The sequence below is a fragment of the Leucoraja erinacea genome, chromosome 27 (assembly GCF_028641065.1).
Source record: "Leucoraja erinacea ecotype New England chromosome 27, Leri_hhj_1, whole genome shotgun sequence".
NCBI lineage: Eukaryota > Metazoa > Chordata > Chondrichthyes > Rajiformes > Rajidae > Leucoraja > Leucoraja erinaceus.
The window spans coordinates 11,680,732-11,692,523 of NC_073403.1; the positions used below are offsets into that span (position 1 = coordinate 11,680,732).

At 39.7% G+C, this 11,792-nt stretch overlaps 1 protein-coding gene across 2 annotated transcripts in view; it reads left to right on the plus strand.

Annotated features, from left to right (window-relative positions):
• gosr2 (golgi SNAP receptor complex member 2) overlaps positions 1 to 11,522 on the plus strand; it is a 47,465-nt gene extending 35,943 nt beyond the window's left edge. For both annotated transcript variants that reach the window (XM_055657034.1, XM_055657033.1), the window contains one exon: positions 9,661 to 11,522. In XM_055657034.1, the coding sequence (XP_055513009.1) occupies positions 9,661 to 9,822 (162 nt within the window). In that variant the 3' untranslated portion in view covers positions 9,823 to 11,522. The remainder of the gene's footprint in view (positions 1 to 9,660) is intronic.
• Positions 11,523 to 11,792: the final 270 nt, after the last annotated feature.

An 11,792-nucleotide genomic window follows, 5' to 3' on the forward strand; every position in this document is an offset into this window, starting at 1 on the left:
CGCTGGTCCTGGACTTTCCCACTAATGGAAACATTCTCTCCACATCCACTCTATCCAATCCTTTCACAATTCCGTACATTTCAATGTGGTCCCCCCTCATTCTTCTAAACTTCAGCGAGTACAGGCTCAGTGCCGTCAATCACTCATCTTTCACCTTTGCCGTATGTGTCAGTGACTGCAATGTTGCTGGAAGTTGCTTAAGATGTATTCTTATACACTGTATAGATTGAAAATGAATTGAATGATAAGAATTATTTTTTTGTATTTGTTGTTGGTGGATTATCTATTGTCTGAATTGGACGTTATGTGTTGAAGTCCCACACAGACACAAGTACACATTTCAACTGACTTTTCAAATTGTGAATGAGGGAGTGCTGCATTGTTGGAGGTGCCATCTTTTAGATGCTAAAGTTAGGGACGACCGGCTCTTTCAAATGGTCATAAAAATAATCCCATGGCACCGTCTTGAAGAGCAACAAATTTTTCCCAAATGTTATGGCTAGCTTTATCTTTGAGTTAGTAGGGAAATCAAGAACCAGAGGACATAGGTTTAAGGTGAGAGGGGAAAGATTTATTAGGAACCCGAGGGGCAACTTTTGCACATAATGTGGTGGGTATAAGGAATGAGTGGCCAGTGGAGGTAGTTGATGCAGGTAATACAACATTTAAAAGGCATTTGGACACATACATGGATAGGAACGTTTTAGAGGGATATGGGCCAAATGCGGGCAGCTGGAACTAGTATGGATGGAGCATCTTGGTCGGCAAGGGTAAGTTGAGCTGAAAGGCCTGCTTCCCTATGACTCGGATCACCTTCTCAGATAAATGGCCACTATTACTACTAAATTGCTTTGTACCATCGGCATATTGATTTGAATACCCCATGATTGTTGTGCTTTGTTCACACTGTTCACCTCCGAGTTCCTGATTTATGCTATACCCTACATTAATGCTGCTGGTTTAGCTGTCTCCAATCCCTATAGTTTTGCAGCAGTTATTTCTGAGCAGATTGTCCAGTGGTTCTGCTTGCTAACTGAACTTTGTGAGCGCAACAATGGTCCCTAATTGGTGCATTTTAATAAAGTAAAGACGAGTAATGTTCACCAATTATACTAATCTGCTATGGATCCCCCGATGGATGGGACGATGTTCATTTAATAAACCTTCTGTAACAGATCGTGATAATATATTGCTGGCATCAAAGCAAACTATGAACCGACGTACTGCTTGCTATTATTGCAGAATTTGCTTTTGGGAGCATTGCCCAAACAGAAGATTACTTATCAAATGAAGTGAATATTTCTTTGGATTAGTACTTGTAGGGCAAGAGTCCCTGTAAAAGGTGTCACATGCACGATGGTTACTTTGGAGCCTGTTTTGACAGACTTGACATGAATCTTGAATGTCAAACTTTGAGCGGTGCGTTCCACCCATCAACCTCGGCGATAAGGGTCATTTTACGCCTATCTAAAAATGTTTGCGGTAATACTTATCAAGCAATGTAACTTTCACATTGGTTCTCAACAATGTACTACTCATTTGCAGTACTTATGTTGCAGGCATTTTGCCGATTATGAAGACAAAAGATTATCTGAAGTTTGACATTTTTTTTGAAACTTTCTATTGTAGCGAATACCCAGCTGTAAAGGTGGCTTCATGAAAGTGATTTGGCGACTTTTTCTTTTGTTTGTTCAACGTTCAATTCAATTTGTTTCCCTATTTGCCATTGCCCTATTCTCTATCTGTGTTGGCTGCCAGTAGAAATCATGTCAGCCTCTTTATCTAAGGTGTGGTCGCTGGGAACTCAAGAGCAGAGCGTGGAGCTGCAAGAAATACAAGCCCTACCCGCTTCTGTCGGGAATTAAGTAAAATCAGAATCACTTGCACTGAAGCTTCCACAGCTGGTCAGAATATTCTTGCCAATTTATATGCCCCGACTGTTCTCAGTTGCATGGTCAGGAATATACAAATAAGATTATAACAATATGAAAACCAGAATGCATACTTTCTGTTCACCCCACCCTTCCTAAAAAATGATGTTTTGAATTTGATGCTAATTTGTAATTGGATGGGTCAGATCCAGGCTATCTACTGATCACCAGAGCTTGGTTCCCACACTGATGTTTTATGTATCCTATCCTCCAGATAGAAAACATCTGTGTCCTTGGACTACATACACAGATTCACAAATGATCTAAGCACTCAACATTTCAAGCAACGGATAGCATTTAATGACAATTGAATGGGTGCAACACAATGTTTGCATATGGTTCATTTTACATTGGTCAGATAATATTTGCCATGAAAGATTTTCTGATACTTATTCCCATTTGTATTCAGTTGGAAATTGGTCATGCAATTTTTTAATGCAGGCAATCATTTGTTGCCTTTATTTTATCTCCTTGCGTGGCTGTCAGTATAGCCAAGTTTTTGGGGAAAGCTACTTGATGAGTATGCACACTGACATGTTTGTCAGCATTGTAGAAAAACACAATGATGTCATCTTCCACTTCCTTCATTCTGAGAAACGGCAGCGGCGTCTTTGCATCGTCAAAGATTGGTCTGTTTGAATTAATTGAGTTAACACGGCAATTAACCCCGTGTTTCAGTCAAATGGAACCGAGTGCAACCAGATTGGTGCCCATGTAGCAATTTGCTTTGTTCTGCATATAGATCCACAATTACCAGGCAACTGATAATCCACCCCCTTTAACTCGGACAAAATTCCCCAAAATGTGGCCGAATGAGGTGGCTAATCTCGACCTCTTCAGGGACTTCCGCAGCTAATCGGCGGGTCAAATATGCCACCTGCAGCTGTGGTTCTAGAACTCATGCCGAAGCCGGCAGAACGGTTCTCATTGCCGATTTCTGTGGCTGACTCTGCGGGCTGATATCTCTGCCTCCCAAGAACATGACCTCTGTTGGTCCAGCAAAACGGATAATCCAGAAAGGCTCTGGAACCAAGGGTGGCAGAAAATCAGTGATGTACCTGTGCTGGAAATAGATTTTGCAAAATGATGGGTAAAATGGGAAACAATCAGGTGGCACTCACTTCCACACAGCTGAAATGTGAGGTTGACTATTATGTTTAGGTGACCTGAATACCTTCCTTTTGTAGAGCTTTGAAATAGTCCCTACCTCCTAACAAATCCATGCCAACCATCAACCACCCATTTTCTCATCAATCTACATTGAGCCTTTTTTATTATTCTCCCTATGTTCCCATCTACTCTCACCACATTCCACCGATCATCTACACAATACTGGCAATTGACAGTGGCCAACTAACCTACCAACCAGTACGTCTCTGGGGATATGGGAGCATCCTTTGCATTGAGCCTTGACAGCACATAGTATGGAGCAAATTGTTTTCTGGGAAATTCTGGGATTGCTGCTATTGATGTCACCTCATTGATGGGTTTAAAGCTAGAGGTGATCCAGCAAATCTTCAGGATTTCATTGCTCAAGGATACACATTTTTGGCACTATCTAGTCACCCAGCTCTTCTTGGAATCAGTGTTAGCGATCTTGTCAACCTCTTTCCACATGTATGAAACCTGATGCATTCCTTGTCCCAAGGTGATTCAAGTGTAGCATACATTACACTCAAAGTGTTGTGCTTCTGGTTCTGATATTAGTTAAACAGGCTTAACATTTTGGGGAAGTTAGCTGAGGTTCTATTTACTTTAATCCAAATATAATTGCTTTGATGTTTTATAATTCCATATCTATGGATTTTTTTTTTATTCTGCTGTGTTCAGCACATTAATCTTTTGTATTTCAACAAAATGTAAGTATTAAATGTCACACTTTTTCATAAACATTGAAGATGTTAGAGTCATGAAGCTCTGAAACAGGCCCTTCAGCCCAACTAGTCCATGCCAACTAAGATGCCCATTTGCCTTAATTTGGCCCATATCCCACTAAACCTTTCCCATTCATGTACCTGTCCAAGTATCTTTTACGTACTGTTATGGTACCAGCCTCAAAATACCTTTGCTGGCACTCATTCTATATACCCACTACTTTCTGAGTGATTTTTTTTTTTTGATACAACCTTTGATTAATGGATAAAAAGCAATCTATTTATTCTGTGCTCCCTTTCTTCTAGTTTCATTAGAACAATCTACACCAGATGATTTGTATTATAGTTAATTGAATATTTACTGATTAATACTGGGTTTTTTACACCACTCTAGAATAATGCTATGTATAATGCTCTTAGACCGCTATCATGTTGTAAAACACATTATTTAATGTTGTGGGGCTATGAATGCTTTGACTTTGCCTTGCACTGTTTTGAATGCTGACTCTTTACTCCCAGTTTTTATGAAACTTTTTTTGTGTGAACTCTTGCTTTTAGTTCTGGTGTTCGGTGTGGGAACCTTTGATAAGTTACCAAAAATTGTAAATTAAAATAAGAGGATTAACAGTTGTGGCTCCCCCTCAAGCCTGCCCTGCCATTCAATATATCATGGCCTATTTAGCTCCAATACTTTTCTGTGCCAGTTTCCCAAAATCCTCAATTTGTCGAACATCCAAATATTCATCTGTCCACTGTAAGTATATCTGGCCTCCATCATCCTCGGGGGCAGAGAATTACAGACATTCACTGATGGTGGCACGGTGGTGCAGTGGTAGAGTTACTGCCTTATAGCACCAGAGACCCGGGTTCGAACCTGACTGCGGGTGCTGTCTGTATGAAGTTTGTACATTTTCCCCGTGATCACGTGGGTAATGCTAGAGTACAAGGATTGCTGATTGACGTGGACATGGTGGGCCAAAGATACTGTTTCCTTGCTGTATCTAAACTAAACTAAATTAAACACTGCCCTCTGTGAGAAGAAATTTCTATGCTCCTCAGTTTGAAATGACTGGCCCCTTATTTTATGTTCCCTTGTTTGTGACTCTCTACCTAGATGTCCTAGATGTCTTCCTAGATGTCTTCACTTGGTGAAAACTCAATATCTTCCCTATCAAGTCAGCTCGTATATGTTTGAATAAGTTCATCCCTCATTCTTCAAAAACCAAAGGAATGTCAAAATGTTCCAAGCCATCTAGCCTCTCCTGATAGGATAATCAATCCTCTTATCCCCAGATTTAACCTGGTGAATTTCCTTTGGACTGCCTCCAATGTTACTAACGCCTTTAAGAGGAGCAGAATAATGCGCAGTATTCCAGATCTGGCCTCATTAATACTCTGTACAACTGCATAACACGATCTTCCTATTCTTAAAACTTCAAACTCTTTACAATAAAGGCCAACATGTTGTTTGCCTCCTTAATTACTTGTTGGATCTGCCTGCTAACTTTTTGTGATTCGTGCACTAGAACACCTCGATCCCTAAAATCACTTATTTCACTTATTTGCATTATTTGTACAATTTGGTAATAATCTGCCATCTCCCTCCTACTAAAGTTCATGACCTTGCACCCCCCCCTTCCTGCCTCCCCTATTAAACTCAATTTGCCAGCTTTTTGTCAATCTTTCTACAGTGTTTTGCAGAATCAATGTCCTCAATATAATATGCCTTTGCACTTATTTTTTTTTTGTATCACAGAAAACTTGCATTTTGCTTTCTCTGCCAAGACCTGCTCCTTGGGGTATTCTCTCCAGCTTGTAGAGTTGAAATAAAAATGTATTCCAACTCTTTGCTTTCCATGTGACTGCCAGTTTTCAGTCCACTTCCTCCAACACCTCAGGTTCTTAATTTATACACTATCTACTTATATGGGACCTTGTCAAATGCCGTTTGGAAATTTAAATACATTACATTTACAGGTTTCCTTCTATCAACTCTGTCACATCCTCAAACAAATTGAGCACATTTGTCAAACATGATTTAACTTCCATAAAGCCATGTGACTAGGTTTGGTTATAATCAGCTTTCCTGAATGATTAGTTATTTCCTCTTTGATTCTTGACTCGAGCCTCTTGCCAACAATAGACGTTAAACCAACTGGCCTATAGTTCCACTGTTTCCATATTCCCTCGTTTCTAAGCAAGGGAGTTACATTGGCAGGTTTCCAATCTTCTGGCACCCGCCCATATTACTGCATTTCCCATTGACTGTTCATTGGTGTTGGTAAAACTGATAAGGTTTACTCATTATTGTCTCACAAATTGAGACAATTTGTGAGAAGCCATTATGTTTTCCATATCTGGTATTAGTTGAAATGCAACTCAATGAACTTCATCCATAAAAGCCCTGAATGGTGTCAGTAAGAAGCTTTAGATACTTGGTACTGTTAAACCTGTTACCCAGTTGTAATGTTTCAAATCCTGGAATGGTGTAGCTGCAAGTCATCAAAATTAGTCATCGACAGAAAAGGAACATGCGGGGAAACACTCGGCAGGTCAGGCAGCATCTGTGGATAGAGAAACATTAATGTTTCAGGTCTGTCACCCTTTATCAGACTTGGTAATGTAAAAAAGAAAGCAAATTAGATCTAGGTAGCAGAGACGGTGTTGGAGGAATGGATAGAACAAAGAGAATATTTCTGATGGCCTAATATGGTGGGTAACTGTTGAAAGTTGGACCTGAAAAGTTAACATTTTCTCTTTCCACAGATGCTGCCTGACCTGTTGGGTGTTTCCAGCACTTGTTTTTTGTTTTGGACTTCCAGCATCTAGTTAGATTTCGATTTTCAAAATAACTCTCCCCTTTAGACAGATCACTGTAGTATACTACCTCTAAAACTTGAGGAATTATTAATAGACTTAACGTACTGAATAGGAAGAGTTTTCAAAACTCAGTATGAGTTACGCTGATAAAACTGAAATGCTGTCCCGATGCGCTCTGTGCAACATTATTGCCAAGACAATGGAATAAAATATGTGCTATTCTGTTGAAGGTTTTTTTTTTTTTTACCTGAGTGTTAACTCTGTTTCTCTTTCTACGGTTGCTGCCTGACCCACTGAGTGTTTCCAGCATTTGCAGTTTTCATCGGCTGTGTGGCATTACACAAAGATGAGATTATTAAGAACACAAAACTGTGTCTGTAAGTGCCTAGGGGTTTACCAGGCTAAAGAAGAATATGTATTTGGCGAGGGGAGCATATAGGAAGGATGGTGGTTTCTGTACAGGATCTTTTACAGAACACGAGTTGGAGTCATGGACACAGATACAATATGGAAACTGACTTCTCGACTCGCCAACCATCATTTACCCATTTATATTCATTCTACGTTAATCCAACAACCACCTATGCTCAAGGGGACATTTTCAATGGCATTTTAACCTGTCAACCCACTCGTCTTTGGGGTGTAGGAAGAAACTGAAGTACCTGGAGAAAACCCATGTAGTTACAGGGAAAAAGTATAAGCTTTACGGTCAAGACTGAATGCAAAATCTCTGGTGCTGCAAAGCACCAGTTCTATTAGCTGCAACTGTGTGTTACCCCAGTATGTAGGGGTTTGCCTGTTAATGACTGCTGAAGAAGTAAGGGTATTTTCATTTATGTTTGTACTTATTCATTTCTATGAATAGTTTTACTCCTGCAGGTCATTAGCATTTTACACTATTTTAATGAGAATGAGGGGAAACTGATTTATGTAAAACACCAAATGCCATTGAAATTTATTAATAAATGCTTCATATCAACAGGATATGGTCTGTGGAGTAAACCATTTGTTTCAGTAAGATATACCTGGCACAGGTTGATATGGTTGTTCAGTGCAATTTTGTTCAACAGTTTTCTAATTTCAATTGATAACCGTCAGTCTAGAGTGATCAATACTGAACACTTTCGCCATTATATATATTCTTCTCTGTTCCTTTGTGCGCAGCCTTGCATTCATCCACATCTGGATCCTTGAGTGTTGCAGGTTATAATTTATGCCAACTCATGATTTGTACTTTTTGCTATGGGAAAAATTGGCAATTTTGTTTGCTTTAAACAAGTGCAGATTTGGAGATAATTTTATTTGATGGATATAGAGTTCCATAATTGAACCCCAGCAAGAACGAATGAAGATTTGCCAAAATTAGTTTTAACAGCAGGAAGTCAGCAAATTGATTTACTTAATGACCTTATAATATAATGTGATTCTGCTGATAACTGAAGCAATCTAATAGATGTGAAGGACCTACATTGCTGAGGCATTTCATGCACTGATACGCTAAATTGAATCTTGACTTTACAAACTAATAGAAACACATTGAACGTAGTTTTAGTTGCATGGGGAAATATGTTTTTGTCAAATCTAAATTCCAAATATATTAAATAGTTAAGCAGGCAATCTTATTAATGGTCCATTCAAACTATTTGCAAATGCAGTTGAATTTTGCATGATTTATTTCCATCTCGTGGAATCATGGAGCTTAGATGATCCATGTGTCTATCTTTGATCCTGTCCATGTTGTTTGAATTATCAGTCACAAGCAGAGCCTACTATCCCCATCACCTCTCTAGCTATCAGGGCTTTCTTTTCAGCCAGTTCCCTTGGAGAATCATTTCTGTCGAACTATTTCAGAATACCAATCATTGGATTTATCCATCAAGGTGATGTTCTATTTCCCTTGCATCCAAAACTACAATCAATTTACTTCTATTAGTTTGTAAAGTTGAGATACAATTTAACATATCAGTATAGTCGGGTGGTGCAGCGGCAGAGTTGCTGCCTTACAGCGTTTGCAGCACTGGAGACAAGGGATCGATCCTGACTACGGAGTTTGTATGTTCTCCCTGTGACCTTGTGGGCTTTCTCAGAGATCTTCGGTTTCCTCCCACACTCCAAAGACGTACAGGTTAATTAACTTGGTGTTTGTGTAAAATTGTCCCCAGTGTGTGTAGGATAGTGTTGAATCTCGCGGTATTTCTGCGCTGTATCTCTAAACTAAACTAAACAAAACTATAGTCATGAATCCAGCTCACCGAGTCCACATCAACCATCCACTTACACTAACCCTGCATTATTCCCATTTTCTATGGATTTTATCAACTCCCCACCCACCCTCTTCGTCTCATTCCCCCCTCATTCGATTCTACCCTTCACCTACCCGATAGGGAAATGTATACACACACGCACGGGTCAGATTGAACCCGACACTCTGGGTTCTATTAGCTGCATCTGGTGTCACCCTGCAGACACTTTTTTGCACAATTAATTCAGTGCTTTGACAAATGCCAACTTGCCTATTAGTATATCCACCTATTGTACTCAAAAGCTTATCACGTGGAAACATAACAGATGAGCTGATTCTTCCCAACAGTGTATTTTACTGTGTTATGCTTTGGTTTTTCAAAGTATGGAGCCATGCAAATGCAATATGTGTGGGTGTTATTTTGTTAATGGTTTCTCTTTTGTGATGCTGAGCTTCAGGGATCAAGATTAAATGTGCTCTTCAACTGGAATTGGGCTCTAAATGGTTGATCTGTTCCTGCCTTCTGTCTTTTATATACATATTATGTCTGCATTTATTATGAATACTTGTTTTACTGTGATTATACTGTTTGGCCACTGACATCCAATTTCTCTTGGGAAGGATACACAGACAACTCAGACATTTTCATTGTAGGTTGAAGAGTAAATATGAAGAACGGCAGGAGAAATTTGCCTGAGCTTTGAACCAAATGGTGCAAGACACACCTGAGCTGCTGATTTATGGGATTAAATTGATTGTAAGTATGTCTATTCATTGTGTTCTTTTGTTACAGGGAGCACAAAAGAAGATCCTCGATGTAGCAAATATGTTGGGAATGTCGAACACCGTGATGCGTCTGATTGAGAAACGGGCCTTCCAGGACAAGTTCATTATGATCGGTGGAATGGTCGTGACCTGCATCATCATGGTCTTGGCGTTCAAGTACTTGACATGAGCAGATGCCTTTGTGATGCAGTCTGCTACAGGAACCAATCAGTATTTCCTTGAGAAACTGACCAAGTCTCTGTCTGACTCATCGCCGTCTGATCTTGATCCCTCTCTTCAGCCCATCCATCTAAAATAATTTACAGAATGCCGATAAACCTGATGAACAATCCAGTGCACGCAATTAGCTACACAGCTTCCAATTGTTTCTGAGAGGAAGACTGATCAAAGACATGGTGAAGACTAATAATTCTGATTAGAAATAATAAAATATTGAATTCCAATGAACTTTATTTCCTTGTACCTGGAAGGGAAGAATGTATCGGTCTGCACGTTGATAAAGAATTTTTTGAGGCAGGCAGCTACATTTGGGCAGCTGTCTCTTTGCCCAACCATCCCCATATAATTGCTACTAGTGGCAGCTACACAAGCTATACTTCTCAATAGAACCCTTTTGTCCTTGAATCTGTCAAAGGTAGAATTCTATGAATGCTGTGACACATGCAGTGCTTCAGAAGCTGGCCAGGCACTAACTATGCAATGCTCTATTTTCTTGGAGTCCAAATTCCAAGGTGGAAAAAAGGTTCCTGTTCCAGAGTTCCTTTAGGATCCATTCCGAGTCTGACTTGTGCGGTTCATGTTATCTCACCTCTCAATTTTGAAGAAAGCGTGAGAGTTCCCTCCTGCCTTCTTGTGTCATGTCATTATTTATTCCTCCTTTAACATTGCTTTGAATACAATTGTTATGTGTGGGACCCCACTTTAAGCAATTGGCCAGCAGTGGCAACACAGTGACACCACTGGCATCAGGCTGTAACTACAACATGAATAATTTTAGATGATACGGGTTGAGCCTCTGGTCTGGCACCCTTGGGACCTAACTGGTGCCTGGCCACATCATTTGCCCCAGATCATCTTCCTCCAAGTAGGAGAACTGTTTTTAAGTACAGACCGTCCGTGGGGAATGGTTCTGTAAACCAAAGTTTCCATAAAGTGGAAATACTGTCAGCTGAGATTGCAAAAATTACATTACAAGGTTCATCTAGCTATAGATTTAAACAGACTTTAGTTCACTTTTAGATTTTCATTAATTCATAGATAGAATTAGTTAATTAGTACAGATCTGAACCACAGAATCGAAACATGCCAGACCACAGTTGACAGACCATTGACCAGAGAATTTCAACCATATCGCAAGATACTCTATAACTGTTGCATCCATCCATCCATCTACCATAGCTCAAATGGGTTCCTAGCAATGCTGCTTGGCATGTGTGCAAGATATCCTAATCCCCACCTAATATAGTTCACTCAACAATTGTTCTCAAAGAAACGTTACAATGTATGAAATGGGACTGTAAATATACTTTAAATTTCTCCTTTAAAGATTTTTCATTGTTGCTGTTTGAGCCAGTATTTATTATAAAGCAGCAAATTGCCTTTTACAGTTTTGATGGTCTCCAGATGTCATCATTTGGGAATGTTAAAAACGGTGTTGCGTTGTATATCTCCACCTACAGCCCACGCGGTTGATTTGGATCAAGTATGTGCTGTGATTGAAGCCCTGATTGAAGCAACCTGTTTGCTGACTGTGCATCAGACTGTGACCACTTCCAACAGGAACATCTCTTGCTTGGCCTGCAGAGTACTTTGAAAAGTGTCTGTTGTACTGTCAATTAAAAAGAGCCTAAATTGCATCTTTGCTCATTACTCCTTTGTCTCCAGTGAATATTTTATTACATTTAGTGAGCGAAGAGTGAGCACTTTCCTTTCTCATTGGAGAGAGGCCTCAAATTGCATTTTAAAAACATTAAAACCTCCACCGTATGGATGGATGTACAGAGACTAATGTAAAGTTACTAAAGCCCAAATATGCTTTAAATTCATCAACCATTAAAATATACCATGTAGTTTGTGTGTAATTTGTGCTTTGGAATATATCAAGCAATGGCTAGACTGAATGGATGGATGTTTGTCTTA